Raw genomic sequence first — 27,622 nt, 5'->3', positions numbered from 1 at the left:
AAGCTCTACAGCAGTATAAGCAGCACCCTTCCCTGTAGCACCTCATAGCCTTTAAACAGCTCCACACCCGTGTTCGCCAACTTAGCAAAGGACGGAAGCAGGAGTGTTAGGAGAGATACGTCTCGACCATTGGGTGCCATACGTCACCTTCCCAAGTCTGGGCAAAGATCAAATGACTTTTCGGGTACCAGATCGCAACAGGTGTTTCTGGCGTTACCATAAATGGCGTGTTATCTACCGATGCAAATGTGATTGCCGAGCACTTTGCTCGACCCTCTGCGTCGGAGAATTACCCCCAGCCTTTCACACTCTCAAATGGTGGCTGGAAGGGAAAGTCCTCCTCATTCACTATGCGCCACATTGAATCTTATAACACCCCATTTACAGAGTGGAAGCTCCTCAGTGCCCTTGCACATTGCCCCGACACAGCTCCTGGGCCTGATCGGATCCACAGCCAGGTGATTAAACATCTCTCATCTGACTACAAGCGACATATCCTTGTCATCTTCAACCGGATCTGGTGCGATGGCATCTTTCCATCGCAATGGCAGCAGAGCACCAATCATTCCGATGCTCAAACCCAGTAAAAACTCACATTATGTGGATAGTTATTGGCCAATCAGCCTCACCAACGTTCTTTGTAAGCTGCTGGAACGTATGGTGTGTCGGTGGTTGGGTTGGGTCCTGGAGTCATGTGGCCTACTGGCTTAATGTCAGGACAGCTTCCGCCAGGGTCGCTCTACCACTGATAATCTTGTGACCATCAAGTCTGCCATCCGAACAGCCTTTTCCAGACGGCACACCTGATTGCCGTGTTTTTTGACTTACGTAAAGCATACGACACGACTTGGCGACATTATATCCTTGCCACATTGTATGAGTGGGGTCTCCGGGGCCTGCTTCCAATTCTTACCAAAACTTCCTGTCACTCCATACTTTCCGTGTCCAAGTTGGTGCCTCCCATAGTTCCATCCATATCCTGGAGAAAGGATTCCCGCAGGACTCTGTATTGAGTGTGTCTATTATTAGTGGCCGTTAAGTCTATCAGCAGCTGTCAGGCCCTCCGTCTCACCTTCCCTGTATGCAGACGACTTCTGCGTTTCATACTGCTGCTGCAGTACTAGTGTTGCTGAGCATTACCTACAGCGAGCCATCCACAATGTGCAGTCATGGGCTCTAGCCCATGGTTTCCGGTTTTTAGCCATGAAGACGTGTCATGCATTTCTGTCATTGATGTACTGTTCACCTGGAACCAGCACTTTACCTTAATGATGGTCCACTCACTGTAGTGGAGACATATCGATTCTCAGGTCTGGTTTTTGATGCTCATTTGACTAGGCTTCCTCATCTTCGTCACCTTAAACGGAAGTGTTGGCAGCACCTCAATGCCCTCCACTGCCTGAGCTACACCAACTGGGGTGCAGATGGCTCCACACTGCTGCAGCTCTACAGAATCCCCTTGTTCAATCCCACCTTGTTTATGGGAGTGTGATTTATGGTTCGGCGGCACCCTCAGCATTGCGTTTGCTTGACCCATTGCACCATTGCAGAATTCGACTAGCGACAGGAGCTTTTAGGATGAGTCCAGTGACAAGCGTATTGGTGGAGGCTGGAGCCCCTCCATTGAAGATCAGACGTGCACAACTGCTTGCCAGTTATGCTGCACACGTTCTTAGCTCTCCTGAACTTCCTGATTACCATCTTCTTTTTCCAACCATGGTGGTTCACCTCCCACATAGGTGGCCCAGGTACGGGCTAACGATTGCGGTTTGCGTGCAATCGCTTCTGTCTGAACAGGAGTCCTTCCCTTCACCACCTCTCCCAGAGGTCCATTCACGCACTCCTCCGTGGTGTAGCTGTAGGCCGAAGCTTCGCCTGGACCTTTCGCGTGGCACTAAGGACTCTGTTAACCCTGCGGCTCTCCACTGTCACTTCCTCTCGATTCTTGAAGTGTTCCAGGGCTCTGAAGTGGTTTACACAGACGACTCAATGGCTGATGGTAATGTTGGCTTCGCCTTTGTCCACAGAGGCCATATTGAACAGCATTCCTTGCACGATGGCTGCAGTATATTCACTGCAGAGCTGGTGGCCATATCTTGTGCACTTCAGTATATCTGTTCATGCCCGGAGGAACCGTTTCTTCTCTGTACTGACTCCTCGAGCAGCCTACAAGCTATCGACCAGTGCTACCCTCGCCCTCCTTTGGTGGCGTCCATCCAGGAATCCATCTACGCCCTGAACCGGTCCCGTCATTCGGTGTTTTTTATGTGGACCCCAGGACACGTTGGCATCCCAAGCAACGAACTTGCCGATAGGATATGTGGAAACCGCTTCTGGAGATGGGCGTCTCTGAACCTGACCTGCGTTCTGACTTAGACGGAATGGCATAACAGTACGCATAACAAACTGCATGTCATTAAGGAGACTACAAGTGTGTGGAAGTCTTCCATACGGCCTCTCACAGGGAATCAGTTGTCCTCTGCTGGCTTTGCATTGGCCACGCTTGGGCGACCCACGGTTACCTATTGCGCCGTGAAGACGTGCCTCAGTGTTGGTGCGGCACCTGGTTGACAGTGGCCCATATTCTGGTGCACTGTCCCACTTTGACTGCCCAGCGACTAAGTCTTGGGTTACTGGACTCGTTGCTGCTCATTTTAAAAATATGCCTCATTGGCTGATTTAGTTTTATGTTTTATTCGTGAGGGTGGCTTTTATCATTTGATCTAAGTTTTAGCACATGTCCTTTGTCCCTGTGTGTCCTCCACTCTAGTTCTTTTAGGGTGGAGGTTTTAATGTGTTGCAGAGTTGCTGGCTTTTCCTTTTTATTCTAGTTGTCAGCCAGCCACTGTAATCTGCTTTCTTGTTTTACTCTCTTCTGTTTCTAGCACCTCTCTGTTGTTTTCTTGTCCTCTTTTGTTCCTTTCAGTGTTTGTTGCCTTTCCTTCATTCTTGTGGTTTTTCCTTTCTTTCCGTTTTGTGTTATATGTCTCATCTGTTTTATTCTCACACTTGGGGCATTGTTTTATTAGGAACAAGGGACCAGTGACCTTGTAGTTTGGTCCCTTCCCCCCTCTTTTAAACCAGCCAACCAACACCATAACTGTGCATGCGCAATAATGCCTGTTTTCTGGCACACTCTGTCAAGTGCTGAAAAGAACATATTTTAACATGTTTTAAAAGTGTTACTTTCAAAGTAAATTTCCTTCTATCCAAGATGAATTTTGTTGTGTGTGAGAAAGTGCGATGAATTTCTTAAATCACAAAGCATTTGACTCTCAGTTAAAACGTTAACACTTTGAGGATCAGCCTTTTAGAAGAATTTCGAGCCCAGAAATTAAAAATTTTGCTGGCACATTTGTGTGGTGTATCTTAAACAGTAATACCCACAAGAAAAGACCAGAAGCTTATCTTTTCTTGCAACTGCACTATGTGCACTAATTTAAACCATTAACTCTTTCTATTCATGTGTTCGGGCTACTTAACAGTGATGTTGCTATTGGCTGACTACATCATGTGTCCTATGTTCTGAATATCTGCTGTCATCAGCAGGTCAGTTCATGTGACACGAGCTATGATTGACTTACAAAAGTACATCACAATCTCAATTTCAATGCTTCAAAAAATAACGTGCTGTGTTTGGTGAAATTTGAATTTATGCTTTTGTAATATGAAAATATGCAGTGTATTGTAGTGTGAGAAGATGGAGCGTACATGTTGCTGCACATCAAAGACTTCTTTTTTTTGGTAAAGTGCAGGGATGTTCTACGCTGATTTACAGTTCCGATATCACATGGAAAAAATATATTTTAACCTGGGGAAAAAAATGTGTTTTTAATCGGGAAATCCCAGAAAAACCCAGGAAGTTTTTTCCTTGTCCACGTATATACCCTGATATAATGAAATAATAAGCACCCAATTGCATAAGAGGTGCATCTTATTGTTGACACTCGCAAATAATGTGATAGATATAAACCTCTGAAGAAGGGCACCAAGTGCTCAAAACCAGTAAAGAAATTAAATTTCTTTTATGCAACTGGTTGCCTTTTATTTCATTATATTATTTATTATTGTTGGTGCTATTATTATTATTATTATTATTATTATTATTATTTCCCCTGTTGTTATTTTATGGATGTAGATCCTTTTTCTCTTTATATGCTATATGTAAGAAAAACATGTTTACAGCTTCTTTAATTCGTTCACTCCACATCTTTGGGCATCTCCTGCTTGTTTCTTTGTTAATTCTTTTAAAGCTTTTGTGAAATAATTGACAGAAAAATATGTGAATTTTTTTACGTTGCATGAATACCAACCACGTTTTTATCTTTTTATTTTATGTATTTTAAGTTTGTATCATTGCAACAAAAGCAAAACTATTGTATTTCTATTAATATTAGGCATTTGTAGAAAACCCAATTTATTTCTATTTAAATCAGTTTGAGTTCTTTCTTTTTTGTTTTCTGCTTTTTATAATACCATATTCATTTTCAATAGCTGTAGATGGTAAAGAAACTGAAAATGGCATTATTGGTGGTGTAGATGATGATGATGAAGATGAAGATAGTGATGATGATGTGCAGGTTGTCATTGGAGACATTAAAACTAGTCCAACATATACAAGTCTTAATATAAAACGTGGTGGTCTTCTTACATCAGCAGTTGGTGGAGAGAAACTGAAGGTAGTATAATCCACTTTTTAAACAAAATGTTTGGATCAGTCATACAAAGTGAATCACAGCTGACTACAGTAGTTTCAGCAACAACCAAACCGTTCCATACAGAATACATACACAGGTACCTGTTATGGTTCTGAGTTAACCTTGTGTAGCCTTAGCACTTTTCTACTTGCATCCAGCATTCTGTTGCATCAAATAAAGGTTCCTTAAAGAAAAACAAAATTCTCTGTGAAAAGGAATCACAAGAGTAGAGCTTTCAACCGCAATTGTCATCTGCAACTGAGGTAACTATCAGCTGAGGTGGCAGAACAATATGGCAGTGGTGAACAGAACAGAAATAAATGATCAGGCTCATTCTCTGATTGCTTGTTGCTATGACTAAAGTCTTGTTAACACGTAGCTGTCAGTCACTTTGTTATTGATCCGTGTGTGTGTGTGTGTGTGTGTGTGTGTGTGTGTGTGTGTGTGTGTGTGTGTGTGTGTGTGTGTGTACTGTTGTATCTTCTGTAAACCGTATTTTTTTTAAAGAGTCTCCTTGAAAAAAAAATTACTTGTAACATATTTTGACTAATCAGAATTACAGACCGTTTTCTTGACATTAAGTATCTGCCTAAAATGTTGTAACACTGAAAACAATCAGTTATTGACAAGATAATTTGATTAGTTGTATACTTACAACTACTACTTCACTTTTGAGGAGCAGATATACAAACAGACCAGGGGTACGGCCATGGGAACCAGGATGGCTCCTTCCTATGCCAGCCATTTCATGGGTCGCTTGGAGGGCACTTTCCTAGGATCCATAGGTCTTCAGCCCCTGGTTTGGTTTAGATACATTGATGATATCTTTACTATATGGACTCATTGTGAGGCTGACCTAATAAAATTTCTGTAATCTCTGAAGACCTTCTCCCAATTAAATTTCACATGGTCCTATTCCGAATCCCATGCCACTTTTCCATGATGTTGATCTTGTCCTCACCGAAGGCCAGCTACACACTTCCATCCACATTAAACCTACCAGCAAACACCAGTACTTACATTTTGACAGTTGTCATCCATTCCATGTCAAACGTTCCCTCCCACACAGCTTTGACATCCAAGGCAAGCATATTTGTTCGGATGCAGACTCTTTACAGCAATACACCACCATTCTCACCTCAGCCTTCACTGAAAATAATTACTCCACCAGCCTAGTTAAAAAAACAGATTTCTCGGGCCATCACACCCATCCTGCTACTGCTGATCCCTCCAAAAAACTACTTTGGAGCACACCACTGGTGACTCAGTATTATCCTGGTCTGGAATGTGTTCATCAGCTACTTCGACAGGGCCATGACTTCCTAAACCATGCCCTGAAATAAGATTTATTCTGTCTGAAATTTTGCCCACCACACCTTGAATAGTTTTCGTTACCCTCCAATCTCCAAAATATTCTTATCAGATCCTATACTCCTTCTGCACCCATCTTCCTACCCCATGGCTCCTATCCGTATGAACGTCCCCACTGTAAGATGTGCCCTATGCACCCTCCTACCACCACCTGTAGCAGCACTGTAACTGGCAAAACATACACTATCAAAGGGAGAGCCACCTATGGAACAACACAAGTCATATAGCACCTGTTCTGTAAACACTGTTTGGCCTTCTACATCAGCATGACAACCACCAAATTCTCCATTAGGGTGTATGGTTGTAGGCAGAGGGTGCATACTGGCAACTCGCAGTATCCTGTTCCAGAGCATGCTCTACAATCATGACCTTGGTACTTGTTTCACCACATTTGCCATCTGGATTCTTCCCCCAGACACTAGTATCTCAGAACTCTGCAGATGGGAACTAGCACTACAACATGTTCTTGGTTCTTGCCGCCCACCTAGCCTTAATTTACGTTAATTTCTTTCATCTCAGCATTTCTTCACAGTAACTACTCTTTGCTTCATTTCGTTTTAGTTTTCTACATCTTTCATTGTCTTACCCGTCTATTTTTCATTGACCCCCTCCCACCTCTGTTACGTACAATGCACTTAGCTTTGCACTCTTATTAACTCATGCACAATGTTTAAGCAGTAATCTTTGTCTGCATATTTCCCTGTCATTTACCTTTTAAGTTCTGAGGTTCTCAAATCTCATCTGATGCAGTCGCCAACAATCAGTCTTTCCTTCTCATCCCATGCGGTAAGTCTCCCCTGACCTGTGGTTCTGGATGACTTTCCCAAAATCTACCCATTTTCTTAGACCTCTCCAGTCCTTCTCTTTCACTCCTCCTCCTTCCCCTTCAACCCTTCTGCCTGAAGAAGTAGCCATTGGCTCTGAATACTTGCCAATTACAACTGTCTTTAATGTCTGTGTTCTGCCGCCATGTGCCTAAATCGTTAGCATTAGACCAGTTTTGAACCTAAGCCATATATTGATTGTCTACATTTTGCAAACACAAAAAGAAATAAAATAAAAAGAAACAGTTTACATTAATTTTTATCTTCATTACTTTTTCTGCTTACTAAGCCTGTCATCAGGGTATCACTATTTGTAATCATCACCATAATCCAAATAACACAGTTGTGAAATTTATGTCTTTGTTGTCACAAATATTTTGCTGTTTCTCCAGAATAGGTTGCAATATCTGAGATTGTGATTATGGTGGAACCTGAAAATGTAGCTGTTTTTTGCAAAATACATATTGAATTTTGCTTCTATACTGACATAGGAACGTTACAATGTTTCTTACTTCCAAAGGTATTGTCTGCACACCTTACTGTCATTGGCTGCACAGAACCAGCAGATGACACACCCTCTTTCATTCCTGTGTACCTCACAGTGAGCATCCCCTATCTAGACTTCTATTGTCTCCTGTAGAAATGATACTATTGTTGTATATTTGTCCAATTTTAAGTCAATTCAGGTGGATTCAGGCAGACTGCAGCAGTGTAGGATCCCATGGTTGGCAGCACACCATACTTTGCTGCCCGTTCTCTACTCCCCACCCTGCACCCATGCTAGTTCTCAGCCAAGCCAGTATCACTGTTCCCCCAACCCTTCCATAATTCTGTGATGAGCAGTTATGAAACCTGGACTGCAATATCTTCTAGGCTGCAGGTCATATGTAACAACTCCAACAAATACATAATAAAAGATTGCAATGATGATTCAATAAAATTATAAAGCTTTCACTCATCCTGTGATCTACTGATGTTGGCGGTACTATCTCCATGATGGGTCTTGCCACTGTAATTTATTCTTGTGATAACAATTGTAGTCAGTTTAATGTGATTTATTTTGTTTTTTAGACAGTTAATTCTGGATAAACCTTCTTGTTCATATGAATGTCACCATCTTGTTCTAAAGCCAATTAAAAGGTGATAATGTTTTTACCTGATATTCTAATATGTGAACAGCAACTGAATTGCTCATTTGCAACCCACTTGGTAAATCATTACAGCATTTTGTAATCAAATAAAATACTGACTTCCATTCAGAATCAAGTAATTTTTAATCAGGGGCATCACTTTCGCCTTTCCAAGCACCACAAATGTTTGTGTGTGATATCCATACGTCTGTGAAAACTTTTGTTGCAAAACTGTTCAGGTACAGCAAGAGTTTCTAAGATAATAGCATTAAATTCTATGTCATCCTATGATTTAAAAAATGTCAAATTTTAAGCAGAGCAATAGACTGTTGAAGTGGCTAGCTCATAGTTTCTCATGTATCCCTTGGACCAACACCACCCGAAACAAATGTCATGTGATTGTTCAAAAAAAGGTTGATACTGTATCGAGCAGTTCAGTATATCAGGAAATTTCAAACCTGTCCAATTGTGAGTATCATTTGCCCTACCTACCTTTCTAAATTCTTCAAAGTAAATCTGCAGCCCATTATTCATCAGTAAATATGACCCCTATATCAATCTATTAAACAATGTAAAAATATATCTAAAAAAAAAGAGATGATGTGACTTATCATACAAAAGCGCTGGCAGGTCGATAGACACACAAACACAATCATACACGCAAAATTCTAGCTTTCGCAACCAATGGTTACTTTATCAGGAAAGAGGGAAGGAGAGGGAAAGACGAAAGGATGTGGGTTTTAAGGGAGAGGGTAAGGAGTCATTCCAATCCCGGGAGTGGAAAGACTTACCTTAGGGGGAAAAAAGGACAGGTATACACTCGCACACACACCCATATCCAACCACACATTCACAGACACAAGCAGACATTTGTAAAGGCAAAGAGATTCAGCAGAGATGTCAGTTGAGGCAGAAGTACAGGGGCAAAGATGTTGTTGAAAGACAGGTGAGGTATGAGTGGCGGCAACTTGAAATTAGCAGAGGTTGAGGCCTGGTGGGTAACGAGAAGAGCGGATATACTGAAGGGCAAGTTCCCATCTCCGGAGTCCTGACAGGGTGGTGTTAGTGGGAAGTATCCAGATAACCCGGACGGTGTAACACTGTGCCAAGATGTGCTGGCCGTGCACCAAGGCATGTTTAGCCACAGGGTGATCCTCATTACCAACAAACACTGTCTGCCTGTGTCCATTCATGCGAATGGACAGTTTGTTGCTGGTCATTCCCACATAGAAAGCTTCACAGTGTAGGCAGGTCAGTTGGTAAATCACGTGGGTGCTCTCACACGTGGCTCTGCCTTTGATCGTGTACACCTTCCGGGTTACAGGACTGGAGTAGGTGGTGGTGGGAGGGTGCATGGGACAGGTTTTACCCCGGGGGCAGTTACAAGGGTAGGAGCCAGAGAGTAGGGAAGGTAGTTTGGGGATTTCATAGGGATGAACTAAGAGGTTATGAAGGTTAGGTGGACGGCGGAAAGACACTCTTGGTGGAGTGGGGAGGATTTCATGAAGGATGGATCTCATTTCAGGGCAGGATTTGAGGAAGTCGTATCCCTGCTGGAGAGCCACATTCAGAGTCTGATCCAGTCCCGGAAAGTATCCTGTTACAAGTGGGGCACTTTTGTGGTTCTTCTGTGGGAGGTTCTGGGTTTGAGGGGACGAGGAAGTGGCTCTGGTTATTTGCTTCTGTACCAGGTCGGGAGGGTAGTTGCGGGATGCGAAAGCCGTTTTCAGGTTGTTGGTGTAATGGTTCAGGGATTCCGGACTGGAGCAGATTCGTTTGCCACGAAGACCTAGGCTGTAGGGAAGGGACCGTTTGATGTGGAATGGGTGGCAGCTGTCATAATGGAGGTACTGTTGCTTGTTGGTGGGTTTGATGTGGACGGACGTGTGAAGCTGGCCATTGGACAGATGGAGGTCAACGTCAGGAAAGTGGCATGGGATTTGGAGTAGGACCAGGTGAATCTGATGGAACCAAAGGAGTTGAGGTTGGAGAGGAAATTCTGGAGTTCTTCTTCACTGTGAGTCCAGATCATGAAGATGTCATCAATAAATCTGTACCAAACTTTGGGTTGGCAGGCCTGGGTAACCAAGAAGGCTTCCTCTAAGCGACTCACGAATAGGTTGGCGTATGAGGGGGCTGCAATAGTCTAACATGTGTATATAAGACCATCTTGTAGTGTTTGAATGATGAATTTGGGAAAAACCTTGTCTTATAATAGAGTAAATACTGTATTCAGCCATATTCTTTTACCTTTATATATTATACTCCTTGGAAAGAAAAGCTGTCTTTATTCATACCTTTCATCTACTCTTTCAGTTACATTTACACTTAATACGCTATATTTTCTATTGTGGTTACTAGCTAAAAAAGAACCACTTTGCTTGGTCTTCTTTAAAAAATTGGTGAATTGACCACTTAGGATCAAGCTATAACTTCATTTTGTCCTATTTGTCTGGAGTTTCTACTGTTTGTGATACTCCTTTATATGGTCAACATGAAGGCTTCCCGTGATGTTGGACCTCCCAAGCTCCTTCCAAGCTTCCTTAGTTCATGTTGTGGTGGTCTTCTTCTTCCAGAAGTAATCAAATATTTGTTTGGATAGTACAGGTGCCCAAGAAATATCACCCACCTTTTCCTCATAGTCTCTGAGATTGTCTCCACATTTTGGTAGACTTTTTTTTGTTGCTCCAAAGTTTCAGCTGGCCTCAGTCTGGATTTTGCACCCTTTCTGTGGTGTCCTCTATTCCAAGATCTCTAGCATGTACTTCATCAAGAGGCATTCACTGACAACAATAATAGTATTCCATGTTCAGAAATACTCTTTAAGTACTCTTAAATTCAGTGAAGTATTCCACAATAGCCTAATTTTAAATAAAGCACTTTGTCACTCACTTATTCATTTCTTAACACAATCAAGAACATTCAAAAATGTTAAAGAACTCCAGGATAATCTATAACATTTGAAAATGCTGTTAACATCCAAGAATATTCCCAAAAGCTCAAGAACATTATGTATAAATCTTGAATTTTGAAAAACACAGTGATGCAAAGGATAGCAAAGGTGACGTACTGACCACACAACCTCTTCAAACTCTCAACTCTACAGCCACAACAGATACCATCGCAAAGCTACTATAGTGCACAACAGGGGAACCAAGGGTAGCAGTAAACACAAAATCAAGTGATTGGTGGTGAGTGGGTTTGAAGGTATCGTAAACATCTCCCACAAACTCTTCAATTTTATACATGGATATATACAAGATGTCCCAGGAAGTGTGGTCAATAGTCATGGATGTGACAGGAACGATTATTTGAAGCAAAAAAGCTTCATAAAAACCCAAGTTCTATTCCAAATGATTTCAGACATATAACACATTTAATGTATATTTTTATTTATTTTCTGTATTATTCAATATATTGTCAAAAATAAAGATGCTGTAACTTACCAAACGAAAGCGCTGGTATGTTGATAGGAGACAATAAAAAACACACAAACACACACACAAATTTCAAGCTTTCACAACCCACGGTTGCTTCATCAGGAAAGAGGGAAGGAGAGGGAAAGACGAAGGGATGTGGGTTTTAAGGGAGAGGGTAAGGAGTCATTCCAATCCTGGGAGCGGAAAGACTTACCTTAGGGGAAAAAAGGACAGGTATACACTCGCGCGCGCGCCCACACACACACACACACACACACACACACACACACACACACACACACACACACACACCCATCCGCACATATACACAGGCAGACATATATATATGTGTGTGTGTGTGCGAGTGTATACCTGTCCTTTTTTCCCCCTAAGGTAAGTCTTTCCACTCCCGGGATTGGCATGACTCCTTACCCTCTCCCTTAAAACCCACATCCTTTCGTCTTTCCCTCCCCTTCCCTCTTTCCTGGTGAAGCAACCTTGGGTTGTGAAAGTTTGTTGGCAACAGTACCTCCATTATGACAGCTGCCACCCATTCCACATCAAACGGTCCCTTCCCTACAGCCTAGGTCTTCGTGGCAAACGAATCTGCTCCAGTCCGGAATCCCTGAACCATTACACCAACAACCTGAAAACAGCTCTACCCTCCCGACCTGGTACAGAAGCAAATTACCAGAGCCATTTCCTCATCCCCTCAAACCCAGAACCTCCCACAGAAGAACCACAAAAGTGCCCCACTTGCGACAAGATACTTTCCGGGACTGGATCAGACTCTGAATGTGGCTCTCCAGCAGGGATACGACTTCCTCAAATCCTGCCCTGAAATGAGATCCATCCTTTATGAAATCCTCCCCACTCCACCAAGAGTGTCTTTCCACCGTCCACCTAACCTTCGTAACCTCTTAGTTCATCCCTATGAAATCCCCAAACCACCTTCCCTACCCTCTGGCTCCTACCCTTGTTACCGCCCCCGGTGTAAAACCTGTCCCATGCACCCTCCCACCACCACCTACTCCAGTCCTGTAACCTGGAAGGTGTACACGATCAAAGGCAGAGCCACGTGTGAGAGCACCCACGTGATTTACCGACTGACCTGGCTACACTGTGAAGCTTTCTATGTGGGAATGACCAGCAACAAACTGTCCATTCGCATGAATGGACACAGGCAGACAGTGTTTGTTTGTAATGAGGATCATCCTGTGGCTAAACATGCCTTGGTGCACGGCCAGCACATCTTGGCACAGTGTTACACCGTCCGGGTTATCTGGATACTTCCCACTAACACCAACCTGTCAGAACTCCGGAGATGGGAACTTGCCCTTCAGTATATCCTCTCTTCTCGTTACCCACCAAGCCTCAACCTCCGCTAATTTCAAGTTGCCGCCGCTCATACCTCACCTGTCATTCAACAAAATCTTTGCCTTTGTACTTCTGCCTCGACTGACATCTCTGCCCAAACTCTTTGCCTTTACAAATGTCTGCTTGTGTCTGTGTATGTGCGGATGGATATGTGTGTGTGTGCGCGAGTGTATACCTGTCCTTTTTTCCGCCTAAGGTAAGTCTTTTCACTCCCGGGATTGGAATGACTCCTTACCCTCTCCCTTAAAACCCACATCCTTTCGTCTTTCCCTCTACTTCCCTCTTTCCTGACGAAGCAACCGTTGGTTGCGAAAGCTTTCTTGGTGGCCAGTTAATTGCATCTCCATAACCAATCCAATGATTAGACTAAATGTGATTGAGATATTCCCTCACACATCGGGTAAATGTGGAGGTGCTCTACCACGCTTGAACTACATTGCAGTCCAGGTGCCCAAAGGAGTGTTCTCAAGGTGTTCAACAAACGATTTTCAAAAAAATGCAAGTAATTCTGTCCCATCATTTCTAAAACGACTGGACCTATCAACATGTTACTGATCATACCAACCAAAATTGATACATAAACAGCAACAACTCGGATGTTGGTTTCCACCGTAGCATGTGTATTTTCCTGCGACTATTGATGATTATTGTGTGCTGTTGATTCCATTATGTGTAAATGGGCGTCGTCAGAGAATACTATTAACAGAAGCAAATGACAATAATCATTTAACCAGTGACAAAATTCAAGTAGTTGTAGGACGTTGATGCAGGCAGAAAGTAGCTGTGTGCTGGTAGTGGGACTACTCTGTACCATTTCAACAATGTGTTGCTGTCACTGCACAGATTGATGAACTACACATTAAGAAGGAAAATGGGAACCATGAAGAATACCTGTTTCATGCAATGTGCTGACAACTCTGGTAAATACTCTACAATCTGGAATTCAACATGTCGGATAGAGGCAGAAGTACTATTTGACAGCGGCAGGAGCACTACCATTGCAGCAGATGCAAACCTACACTGTATCTGCATATTCTTCCTTAGTGTAGATGTGTGGCATTTTAGCCAGTCTGTACAAACACAGTTAACCAACCGATGCTTCTCACAGATGCACTCTCAATCACTCGCACTCTTTCACTCACAAAACACCATGGACAACTGCGCGTTCAGTGGGCTATTTTAATGTAAGAAAGACATACCAAGCAAAGGGCTTTAAAGCAACAAGGCAAGTAGGGCTAGAATAAAACAACAAAGAGGTTGTGTGGACAAGACACATATGTTCATGCCACTAGCCTAAGGCCGAATGTATATTGTGTTCTATCTCAGAAACCGTTCAGAAGGGGGCATGTGTTCACATAAAGCTTCCCCCCCCCCCCCACCACCACCACCACCACCACCACCACCACCACCACCAAATGAGTGTGTCATGTCCCAGAATACTGACCATTCCTTATGGGACACCATGTTTTAACGGACATGCCTTCACACAGAGCCAGCCATCTCTTGTTGAATGTAATGGGAAGTGAATCTTTGTATACAGATATTACAAAGTGAGACTAAATCATCATATTTTCAGTACAGTTGCATTACGGTTGGAGGAAGAAAACCTTGCTTTGTTTTCACTTTATTTTGCACTTACGCTTCATTAACTTATTCTATTACAATAGTTGCTTATGGACTAATGTATTTACCAGACTATAAGATGAACTCCTTTTTCTTTTTAATTGGCTTATTGAGAAATTTTTGTCTTTATCATATTCTGACTAATCAAAATTACAAACTTTTCTTGATATACGGTATATGCATAAAAAATTGACTTTATATCTGTTCTAGACTTATGCTATTTATTAATTGGCTATGTTTTGGTATTACAAGGACAATAAAATAAAGAAAATTGTCTTCCCTTCCTTAGCTTTCCTTAACTATATAAATCAGTCGTCTGTAGTATCACTACTTTTAATCATCATCATCAATCACGGCATATCAAAGTAAACAGGTGTTTGATTGGTGTTGCCCATATGGCCTAGCAAATAGTTGTACTGCTTCATTAGATTACAAAGCTGTTATACAAGTAATTTTTCTTCAAATACTGCGAGAAATCACTTAGCTAGCGTTGTTCTTCTTTGTTATGTAAGCCCCTCTCTCGCTATCATCCTCACACACCAGCCACTACTTGCTTCGGATTGTACGATGCATGCAGTCGTAAAATCCCTCTTTATCTCCAGTGCCTTAATTCCAGTACTTTCTCAAGTAATTGGGGAGCCTTCATTGTGTTTCTTAAGCATGTACTGAACATCCTGCTGCTGTGATTCATGAAGCTTGCTCTGCTTCTGTCACCTGAAAGTTTGACATGTAGAACTTGGCTTCTTTAATTTGTTGTTTATGTGACGCCACCTACAAGCATTCACTTCTGTTCACCAAATTTTCTTCCTGCTGCACTTGTCTGTGGCCTCTGCGTCAGTCATGTTGTCTGCATGAACCAGTTGTGAACAATGAACTCATAAATCTGTTTTTCAATAGAATCACGGCTGTAATTTGCATCCATTATTGTTTGCTACAATTTACAGACCTTATAGCACTGACAATATAAACAAAACTGAATGACAACAGTACCTTGTTCTCTTGGCTCCTGACAGCTGAATCTGTACTTTGGATTAACACTATAGCCAACTTCGAAATTCAACTGTGCTGTACAGAAATAGCAGCTTTAGTGACATTGTTGAAGCTCATTTTTCATTTGTTGTGCCGTGTTTCAGGTGCTTTGTGTGAACATATTTTTTTAGAATACTTGGGGTGGCAATCACTGAAACAAAGGCGGTTTTCTTTTGCGGCGAGATCTATTTACGAAATTTCAGTCGCCAACTTTCTCTTCCGAATGCAAAAATATTTTGTTGACATCCACCTAGGTAGGGAGAAATGATCATCATAAAATAAGAGAAATCAGAGCTTGAACGGAAATATTTAGGTGCTCCTTTTTCCCACACTTCATTCGAGAGTGGAATGGTAGAGAAGTAGTATGAAAATGGTTCAGTGAACCCTCTGCTGGCATTTAAGTGTGAATTGCAGAGTAACCATGTAGATGTAGTTGTAACTTGTCTGTTGTCTGTTTGGAATCTGCTGGTTGTTGGAAAAGGTAGTCTTCAATAGTGGTAAGGCCATGGGCATAAGGGATGTCAGTGTTGGTGGAGGAAATGGTTGGTATCTTTTATGCAGGAGAGAATGTTCCAGGTAATAGGCTGAAGGTGTTGGTCTATGACAGCAGAGATTCTGTCAGTGGAGGTGCAGTAACCGGCCACAATGGGGCATCCTGGGTGGTTGGGCTTATGGATTTTAGGAAGCATGTAGAAGGTAGGAGTGTGGGAAGAGGTAGGGATGAGAAGAGAGATGGACTCATGGGAGAGGTTCTGGGATGGGCTTAAGGATTTGAGGAGAGACTGGAGATCCTTCTGGATTTCTGAAATGGGGCCACTGTGGCAAGGTTTGTAGGTAGATGTATGTCATATTTGTTCTCAACCCTTAACTCATGAAGTGACTTTCTGTATTGTGTACTACAAGGTGGGGTCTCTGGGACCCATCTGTTTAAACGGAGAGTTAAGGCATAAATTGTTTGAAAATTGTAGTGTAAGTTATATAACATTTATTTTTACAAATGGTGTCATTGATTTTACTGCAATATGCTGGGGTCTACATTTTTCTTTGGCACCACTCAGGACACATTTCATTTTAACCAACACTTGCATCCACCAACTAATAATTTCATCAAACTTATAATCATTAAAACAGACACATTCCTGTGAACATATTTTGTACTTCTCTGGGGAAAAAAAAAAAAAAAAAGTACGTAGTTCATGAGTCGCAGTCTCAGGGACTCCAGCATATGTCAGTAATGTGACAACAAAAAAACAAAGAAGGTGACAACCAAACATTGTAGGGTTGGCGATTTAAGGAGGGTAGGGAGCGTATAGAAACATTCCGCCATTACTGACCTAGGAGAATGACTTCTGAATTTTTGTGCAGTCTGAGGGACCACACCTTGTAAAGGGTTAATTGTACTTTGTTCGAGCCAAAGGAATGATTTCTTCAAACATGCATTGATTATATCTGCTGGAGATGATTGTGGAATAACTGGAAGTGTATGCCGAAAATCTTCAGAAAGTATAACTAATGCACCGCCAATTAATTTTGAATTACCTTGGAGATCTTGCTGTATTCTGTTTTATGCTTTGAATGACTTTTTGTGCACCATTGTACATTGTCAGAGATGATTACTTCATGCTGTCTTAGAAGTTGACCTTGTCCGGATGCTCTTAATAAGTCACAGGCTAGAAGTTATTGTTCAGCAAGATTTAATGGCAGTTTCAAAGCAGAATGAGCAGTTCTTCCTCCTTGTATTAATGGTACCACAATTCCAGAAGATGCCTATGCAAGTACTCTCTCAATTTTGGTGCATATTTCAGCCAATACTAAACTAGTCAAAAATGTCTTTCCAGTACCTCCTAATGTCTCCAAATAGATTACTTCGCCAGTAGCTCTGTGTATGTGATTCGTAATGAAATCATAACCTTGCTTTCGATTTTCTAATAACAGTGGTTTGTTTTGAGTGATGTATTGCAATAATTCATCAACACTGTAACTTTTCTATTTCAGTGTTTTGGAATGCAATGTGTCTATTCCACCTCTTTATGAGATGTGCATTCCAAGTTCAACTAAATGTTGTTTGCTTTTTGTTTATTATTAGTCTTCCAAATAAATAAGTGTTTAGTAAAAAAATCTCTTGATTGAACTCAATATTTAATTCTGGATAAATGTGTCCCACCTGATGCAGTACATCATTGCTTATATTTTCTTTGAATTTCTCCCATAATCTATTTAGATTCAATGGGCTTCACATTGTCAGTACTGCTGGTAATAGATGTCGCACTAGGCCTGCAGTTTGTGTCAGTGCAGCTTCTTGAAGTGCCAACTCCCAACAGTTATTATTTTCCAGTAATCCTAAACACGGGAATGTTTCTCCATATGTTTCACATACATATCCATCAATGTTTTTAAAATCTACATATTCCATGTAGTAGTATTTGGAGATAGAAGTAGTCAGCATTTTTTGGACGTGCTGTATCCACTCATCTCAATGCATCACTTTTAAAGATTCCTTCCTGGTCCTTGACTGGATTTTCTTACTTCCTTTGTTGAAATATTTGTCTTGTTACATTCTGTGTATAGTATGCTTGTACATGGGCGACAGCAATTTTCTTGCAAGTGGATCACATAAAGAAAGTTGGAAAATTGTATTTAATGTGTTTACTTGTCCCAGTGTGCCACTTTTGAAAATTCCTTCATAACCTTTGACTGGAGTTTTTTACTTCCTTCATTGAAAGTTTTGTCTTGTTGCATCCTCTCTGCGGTTTATTTTATAAAATATACTCGTTGACCATTTTTTAAATACACTGCCAAATGAACAACTGCTGGTTTTTGATCGTGTGTTGGAAAGCCCAAAAATTGCCAAGCCATTTCATTACAATTTCTATATCTGTTCCTTTGTTATCTCACATTTATATTTTCTCATTGAAACAATCATTTTCTGGAGATCGTCGTCTCTATTTAGGATATTCATCTTCTCCTGTTTGTGTCTCGTTTAAATATGGTCTAACCTATCTCTTTGTAACTTGCCTCCATTATACATGGTGACTCAATTTTAATTCTTCACATGGAGCATGAATTATGTTTTTTCACTGTTATGCAATAATTCTGTGTCCTCGTTTGGATTCAGTAATTTATCTTAGGTTACATGTAAAAATTAAATTGAACGTGTAACCTAATATAAATTACTGAATCCAAAAGTGGACACAGAATTATTACATTATAGTGAAAAAACATGAATTTCTCTAGGAAAACTCAAGTTACTATGTCATAACTGTCCATGGAAGCTTGTCCATAAATAAAATTACTCTTCTCTGCGCAATTTCTTTTGGTTTGTCACGTACATATTATTTGTTCTGCCTCTACTTTTGCACACAGGTCTGTGCTGTAATAGGATCCACACCATAACTAGAACAAAAGTCATGCTGAACAGTTATTACTGACCCGCACTGCACAAAACGCTTTCTGTTGTGCTGACACCATTTTTACTAGAACTGAAGTGGAAACCATGTAAAATACGAGTGTTTGCTCTTTCCAACAGTACATTGTTCATGCAAATATCTCAAATAACATAATAGTTCTGATTTTTTAAAAATATGATTCTTCTTTTTGATACACCCTGTACTTGTGTGAAATCTTCTGCAGTTCTTCAACGATTTCTTGACTCACACCACTTACATTTGCACAATGTTGATTGACTTCCAGTTGTTTGTCACCAATAAAATACACGTGCAAAAATTTATAATATTTGTTTGACAATGGTAACAAAGATTCTGTCTATGATAGCCTTGTCCTTTTAATCAAAACCATAGGATTGAATTTATGTTCTTCACTGCTCATCAAAATAGCACAAAATGATGTAATTTGAAAACAAGCACTGTACACTTTCACATTTTTGATTCCGGAGTTTCTCAAGTCATGTAATGATATAATTCTGGTGGAGGCACTTTCAATGGTATTAGTCAAATTTTTGTACTTATGTAACATATTCCTGGTGTTTGTTAAATTTCTTGGTATCACAGAACTAACACACTTGCATTATTTTGCCAATGACAGTGCTTTTCAGTGAGATAATACTTTAATCTCTACTTCTGCCTTGCATTCTTGTACACTATTATTTTTTTCATGCACTTGAGATAGTTGTCTTCCACGAACTTCACTCACGGTAACTCTTTGTATCTCATTTCATGATCTTGTTTCTTCACAGTTTCTTTCTGTCTGCTGGCTCAGTGTCACTCATTTCTCATCTCTACTTTCATCTCATTGGTCATCTGTTAAGTTTTCTCTTAATCTATTTATTCTCATCCATTGTGAAGCTAAATGTGCTTCTTGGTCTTCATCTGTTGCATTTCTTCATCGTTCTTCGTTTCCTTCTTTTCAATTCGCTGCTGGCAAGATCTCCTCCTCTTTCACGTTTTGGCATCCTGTTAAATTTTGATATTATAAGGGGCATTTCTGTGTGAGTGTGTTGCTGCCACATATATTCAACGTAGTGCAACTGAGCTGCGAGTAAATAAACACTGACCTGTAAGCAAGGGATTAGTGTGGCATTTGAGTGTTCCTGATGTGCATGCAGTAAGTGCTAAAAACATGAACTATGTTGATGTTATTACCAGTTGTGTCCAAACAGGACCAATGTGCTGTTATTCATTTCTTGGCTGCCAAAGGACAAACACCAATAGACATCATTCGTAGAATGAAGAATGAGTATGGGGCAGCATATCTGTCGAAAACAATCACTGTGGAATAGTGCGCCAAGGGATACTACTGCTTCATGATAATGCACATTCCTGTATTGCAAATTTTATAAGCAGAAGTTATGCCAGCTCAAATGGGTGATAGAGGTGTTACCTGCTCTATAGTCCTGATCTCTCCCAATATGATTATCATGCTTTTGGTCCCTTAAAGACATTGAAGGGTCAGTGATTCCTGTTGGGTGAGTATGTGCGGTAGGCAATTACAAATTTGTTCACACAGCAGGAATGTTTTACCAAACATATCTTCAATCTGGTATGTTAGTGGGATGATTGCCTCAATGCTTACAGCAATTTTATCTGATTGGTGTACCAGTTCTGGACCGTACAGCCTTTGGATGGTAAATTTTTGATCTCCCCTTATACTTAACACACTGAAATTCTTTTTAGTACACTGTTCACTACCTAAAGCAATTCACTTTCACTTAAATTTATTTTACATGGTGTCACTTTTGTTTTTTCCTGCTCCAGTCTAAACATTTCCAAAATTATACTGATGTAGGCATCTCACTAGTTCATATGTACCTTTCTGAGCTGGAACGTATCCCACCAGAACAGGATAATGGAACATTCTGGAAAATTGTAGAACATACGTGGATATTCTGTAACATAATGGGGCATTCTTGAACCTTCTGGAAATCTCTGGGACATTATATAGTGTTCTAGAAGGAACGTTATGGCCAGCCTCTGTCACTTTGACACTCCATTCCCAAATGCCCATAAGAAGTCCATTGGCGCATAGCTTCTTTTACCCCATATCTCTGAACTCAACCTCTGCAGTTCCAAAACGAAACCAACATGGATGGGGGATGGAGGGCTACCATACCATATAACCCACATGGGGCTGTGTAGGTGGACTGCAGAACTACAGAAGCATACATGGACAAATCACTCTTCCCATATTTACTTGAGTAAAAGTAGACCTTGAACGTAAGACCCCCCCCCCCCCCCAATTGTTTAAGCGACTCCTTGAGAAAAAAATTATTTTTAATTTATAAAAATTGAAAACTGTTTTATTGATATAAAGTACCTACCAAAAAGTTAACATTATACCTATTTCAAACTTATAGCATTTATTCGTCAGGAAAGAGGGAAGGAGAGGGAAAGATGAAAGGATGTGGGTTTTAAGGGAGAGGGTAAGGAGTCATTCCAATCCCGGGAGCGGAAAGACTTACCTTAGGGGGAAAAAAGGACAGGTATACACTCGCACACACATATTGTGTGTGTGTGCGAGTGTATACCTGTCCTTTTTTCCCCCTAAGGTAAGTCTTTCCGCTCCCGGGATTGGAATGACTCCTTACCCTCTCCCTTAAAACCCACATCCTTTCATCTTTCCCTCTCCTTCCCTCTTTCCTGACGAAGCAGCCGTTGGTTGCGAAAGCTAGAATTTTGTGTGTATATTTGTGTTTTTTTGTGTGTCTATCGACCTGCCAGCGCTTTTGTTTGGTAAGTCTCATCATCTTTCTTTTTAGATATATTTTTTCCACGTGGAATGTTTCCCTCTGTTATATTTATAGCATTTATTGATTGTCTAAATTTTGATAATACTAGGAGAAATAAAATAAACCAAAAGGAAATGGTTTACATTAATTTTTGATATGTTTCCTCTACTACCTTTCTGGTCACTGTTTTTAATCGCCGTCGTCACCACCACCATATCTTCGTTTCACAATATACTACAATCCTATAAGTAATGCTCTCGTAGGAACAACAAAAACAAGATCACCACACATACAGGTGCATTGATGTAGACATTCCTTCCACATTCCATATGTGAATGGAATGGAAAGATACCCTAATTTGTGGTGCAGTGAGAATTTTCACAGTGGTTAACGGAGTACAGCTGTCGTCATAGACACAGAAAAGATTTGCAGTAACCAGTGCTTACACTGAATCCTTCACACTTTATAATCTGTCAGTTCTAATTTCGTATGTGTACTGTGATTCAGGGAATACAATAATACAAATAAGCAACTGTTTAAATATTGTTAGATACTTTACTGTATAAACTTTATTTTGAGTAGTATACTAGAGCAGTTAAAGCAGCGGCTGGAGGGACAATGCACTTCTCACACTGGTGTTGTCAATATTAGCCTTCAGTCATGAGCAATTGCAAGTCCTTGCCTGCACATTTCGAGCCAAACCCACCACATGAACAATGTTCTGGACACCACTGTCTGACATCTGATTGAGATGGTCATGGAACAATGCGTTACAGGATGCTTGCTTGAAAATGATATGTTAAGTCACAATTGGCTGATAGCACACTGAACAAAAAATTTTGCATCCAAAAGTGTATAATGACTTATTTAAAAATTTATGTTGGTTGTAGAACCATGCCTCAATAAAATGTTTTATAATACTGCAGAGAAATAGCAACATTTACTCCATTGTGGATCCTTTTCATGTTTAGTGTATTTTCATTTGAATATCGGTGTGTACAATTATGAAATGATAGATTGCTACTCACCGTAAAGATGACATGTTGAGTTGCAGACAGGCACAACAGAAAGACTGTTACAACTACACTTTTTGGCAAAGCCTTGTTCAGAAAAGAAAGGAAAACACTTAACACATTCACACAAGTGGACACACCTCACAAATGACATGACCAGTATCTCCGACCACTCTGGGGACCAAGATAAGTGTATAATCATTAGTGCTAACATGCCTCGAAGACTTATTGTATTGGTGTTATATGTATAACAATGTCATGAATACAGTAGTTGCATGTACAGGGTGTCCTAAGAGGAATGGTCAATATTTAGGGATGTGACAGGAACCATCATTCAAAGCAAAAAAGTCTAGTAAACATGGACTCTTAAAACACATACCTTAACAACTATGAGCCCTTCTTCATCTCTGGTTCTGTGTAACAAATCTCTTCTGCTGCAAGCTCATTGCTTTCCAGATTTTGGGACGAGATAATGTATAGATCAAAAGAAGAAAAAATTGTCTAGTAAACATGGGCTGTAAAATGCATATTTTAAGAGCAATTGGCACTTTTTCTGTAGAAGATTAAGGACTGCTCATAGCTCGTAAGGTATTCATTTTAGAGTCCAGGTTTACCAGACTTTTTTTCTTTGAATGGTCATTCTCGTCATATTCCTGAATATTGATCATTCCTCCTGGGACAACCTGTATATACGAGATAGCATGTATTTATCTCCGTAGTCTGCTTCCAGGCTGGTCACTCATTGTTACAGTCTCCTGATTTCCACTTATTACATTTTAACATTTTTCTGAACTTTCATATTGTTTGATATAATCTTAAAAGATTTCCTGAATGTGTGATTGCTTTTTTCATTGTTTTTCTGGATTTTTAACTTTTTATGTTTTTTGTTCTTTAGATTTCATTTTTACCTCTCTTTACACCACCTTCGAGAACATTTTTGCTTATATTGTTACCTTTGGCGCAGGTTTGAAATCTTCATACTAATGCAATATGTTGCAAACGATTAAAATTTTTGGAAGCTTAACAGGTTCTGTAAAATAACATAAAAAATTTGTGTCTTTATTTAGCTTATCTCAAAGAAGCACTATTCTGTTTTGTTTGTTCTTGTTTCTTCACAATTTCTTGTTCATTCAGATAAACAATAACCAATATCCCCTCAGAATCAGTTCATTGTACTAGATGATGTGTTGTTACAGAAGTTAAGACGTACCACATACATGATATTTCATAACACATCTCTACACCACAAAATTACGTACTTGGCACAGCTGAGTAAAATCAAGACATTGCCCTTGGGTACTACAAGAAGCCAAAGAAATGGGCCAAGCCAACCAATGAAGTTACTCAGTCTGCATGTCGATGAAGTGAAAGCTACTGCCTAGGCATGTAGGCAGTTACTTCTAATTGTCACCAGGCCGGGCGACCAGAGGCCCCAAAGTACCAACACAGAAGAAAGATAGAATGATCACAGTGCATGTGGCCCAATTACCTCATGCCAAGGTCATGGTTGTATTACGATTTAGTGCTGTAGCATAACAAGCAGGGGCCAGGACTATATAAATCTTCTTTATTTTCCATTAGAGGTAGCTCAGTCCGCCGGCTTCTACGTATGAGGAGGGTTCCATGACAGTCCTCAGTCTTCGCGTCTGCTGATCTGCGATTACCATAGGACTGCTTATCTTCTCCTGTGGACTTAGATTCTGCTAACTGTGGCACTGTGCTCACGCAGAGTCCATTGCTGACGACTTAGTACTCTGGAACCAGGGGGCCTCCTCGTGGCCTCTAGTTCATGACTGAGGATATGCTGCCACTCATCCACTTCCCCTTAGTGCTCCATAGCTGCAACCTCTGGGCACCTTTTAGTGACTACAATGTGGCACAACAGTAGAGTGTTGTTTGTCACAGACTGGATTAACTGCTAAAATTTATTTGAAAAGCAGAAAAAAAAGTCAGTTTCAGGGTGCCGATAATTTGGATGTGAGGTGAAAGTCATGAACAAGTAACATCTGGGACACATCCGCACCCCACTTGGGCTTGTCCACATGACATGGGATTCTTACTGCAGCAAGAATCAATCTTTATTTCCATAGCAGAGGAACCGAAAAGAAGCCATTAATTCCCAGTAGAACAATGGTTCGAATTGTCCTGTGGGCAGTACTCATGTCAGTTCACAGCAGAGCACCCAGGTGAGTAGCCATCTCAACCAGGCATCGTAAAAAGTGAAAACAGTGTATTTTAACAAGACACTTATTTATTCTTATTATTTGGTTGGAAGGTATGTTTAAAGTGTCTCTCATCTCACCATCCCAAGCCATGATGGTGTAGCTGGGTCCCTAAAATCCTTTACGGGACTCACCGTGACACACCTTATGTATAGAAATAAAGGCATCAAGCAAGCTACTAATCCCCCCGCCCTCCCCTTGTGGAGTATCCCATTGTAACAAAAGTGTACTACACTTAATTATTGTAAAAGTATGCTGATATGTAGCGTCACTATGCACATACCTGTAAACACTGTGGAGCTTCAGAAGGAATTTGCCAGGTGAAGCAAGTGAATGAAATATAAAACAATGTGATGGGTAACTGGTATTTTGGGAAATACGACTACATTTATATTGATTTATGATAAAATTTCAGATTTCCTGTAAGGAACATGGCCTTTTGTCTTTCCAAATCGGTCATTTGACAAGCTGAGAAATATAACAGCAATTGTCAACAGAAAGCATCCCACTCTTCACATTATTCATCGAATGGTGGTAAAGCTGTAAACACAAGTGGCGCAGGAGATACTCCTGCTACATTTGCAAACCATTGTAATGCCTGTAATGTAGCTCTTGCTAGCTCCTGATAAACCTTCATTGTTTTGTGTTAATAGTCGTAAGTGTTCCATTTTTGAAAAACCTGCACCTCTCACGTAGTTACAAAAGTTTTCAAATTTCGATTTGCAAGTGTTGTGAGCCCTGAGTTGTTGCCACGTTTGTAAAGGCGAATGACACCTGAGCTAGTGGGAACCTACCCCAGTTTATTTACAGGAGATTTAAATTTAAATGCTCTTGGAAACAGCTCAAGCTAAAACCATACCCCAAAGCAAAGGTCAGCCCATGCCATATCAAAGTTCCACCTGTGGCAAACAGAGTCCATGCGATGAGCTCCTGAGACAAACCAGTAGCACTGCACTCCACAGATCACACTTTAACTGATGTAGACCAGTCCTGTGCTTGCTTATATGCTGGATTCGAGGCATGGTCTTGTCAGAGGGTCCTCCTAATGATTAGTGTACTCTGGGTAATGGTGACAACACAGCTGCCAACAGTAATGTTACACCACTTACATTGTTTCCATAATAGCATCAGATGGCATAATTACAAATGACATGTTATTTTATTGTGAAGCTGTGAAAAATGTTTCACTGAATTGCAAGAGATATGTTGGCAAGTCAGAAAAAGCCTCCACATTCTTCTTTACAAATGTGAATTTTTCCAGTTTTAGAGAAACCTTTACTTTTATGAGTGCTGTAAAAATAGTACAACCTCACATTATTTCCAGATGGGCATATGTACCTCTGACAAAATTTACCACAATATGTCTTTTGAAATGCTAGGACCCTTGACTCATTAACGAGTGGGTGTTGTTGCCTACACCTAGTCAGCTTAACTATTTATAAATGATCAAGCTACATACGAGGGGAAGTCAATTATTATCCGGCAAAGTAGTTATAAAATTTTATTGTAATCAAATAGGAAACTTACAAGATCATCATTTTTAGACATAGTCTCCTTGCATTTCAACACACTTGGTCCATCATTGTACAAGCTTCCTCATGCCCTCATAAAAGAAGGTTCTCAGTTGAGCTGCGAGCGAGGAATGCAACGCTTCTTTACTGCTTCACCCAAGGCAAATCGACGGCCCCATAATGCCTGTTTGAGTGGACCAAACAAGTGACAGTCAGAAGGGGCAAGATCGGGACTGTACGGAGGATGATCCAGTACTTCAAATTTGGGTTTCTGGAGCGTTTCGACAGTGTGGGCAGCAGTATGCGAACAGGCACTGTCGTGCAACAACACAACACATTTTGACAGCAATCCTCGGCATTTGCTTCGAATTGCAGGCTTTAGCCTGGCAGTAAGCATCTCACTGTAATGTACACTGTTTATTGTTGCGCCCCTTTCTCCATAATGTTCCAGTACTGGACCTTGTGCATCCCAATAATCCGTCAGCATCAGTTTTCCTGCAGACGGTTGGGTTCTTAACTTTTTCTTGCACTTCAAATTTTGACGTTTCCATTCCATACTCTGCCGTTTACTCTCCAGCTCGTAATGACGGATCCATGTTTCGTCACCAGTAATGATCCTGTCTAAGAAGCTGTCCCGCTTTGTTACTGTAGTGATCCAAATGTTTTTTTGCAGATGTCCAAGTGCATTTGTTTATGCAACTGTGTGAGTTGTTTTGGGACCCATCTTGCACAAATTTTATGAAACCCAAGTCTGTTGTGGATGATTTCGTAGGCAGAACTGTGACTAATTTGCAGAGGATGTGCCTCCTCGTCAATAGTTAATCGTCTGTCTAAGAGAATCATTTCACGTGAACGATCAATCGTTTCTTTATTTATGGCAGTAAATGATCGTCCAGCTCCTTCATCGTGCGTAACACTTGTGTGACCATTTCAGAATTTTTCAATCCATTCGTAGACACTCCATTGTGGCAAAACACTGTTGCTGTATTATACTGAAAGTCTTCGATGAATTTCAGCCCCTAATACGCCTTTCAACCACAAAAAACGGATCAATAAACATTGCTCTTCTTTGGTGCAAATAGACAGCGGAGCAGTCATGATTAACAGCACTGCAGCAATAACAGAACTAACCTAGTAGCTTGAAAATTGCAAAGATATAACAACAAATAAGCAAAGCATGCGTCATCAACGTAAAACGACTGCACTTCCAAAATAAACAAAAATC

The 27,622-nt window shown here is 40.7% G+C and overlaps 1 protein-coding gene across 4 annotated transcripts in view; it reads left to right on the top strand.

Annotated features, from left to right (window-relative positions):
• Positions 1 to 27,622, top strand: part of LOC126236088 (pre-mRNA 3'-end-processing factor FIP1) — a 91,049-nt gene that overhangs the window by 21,480 nt on the left and 41,947 nt on the right. For 3 of the 4 annotated variants that reach the window (XM_049945153.1, XM_049945152.1, XM_049945151.1), the window contains exon 3: positions 4,495 to 4,679. In XM_049945153.1, coding sequence (XP_049801110.1) covers positions 4,495 to 4,679 — 185 coding nt within the window. The remainder of the gene's footprint in view (positions 1 to 4,494; positions 4,680 to 27,622) is intronic. The other variant, XM_049945154.1, reaches the window with a different exon arrangement.

This window comes from Schistocerca nitens, chromosome 2, assembly GCF_023898315.1.
Source record: "Schistocerca nitens isolate TAMUIC-IGC-003100 chromosome 2, iqSchNite1.1, whole genome shotgun sequence".
NCBI classification, from domain to species: Eukaryota; Metazoa; Arthropoda; class Insecta; order Orthoptera; family Acrididae; genus Schistocerca; species Schistocerca nitens.
This window is presented reverse-complemented; position numbering and strand designations above follow the sequence as displayed.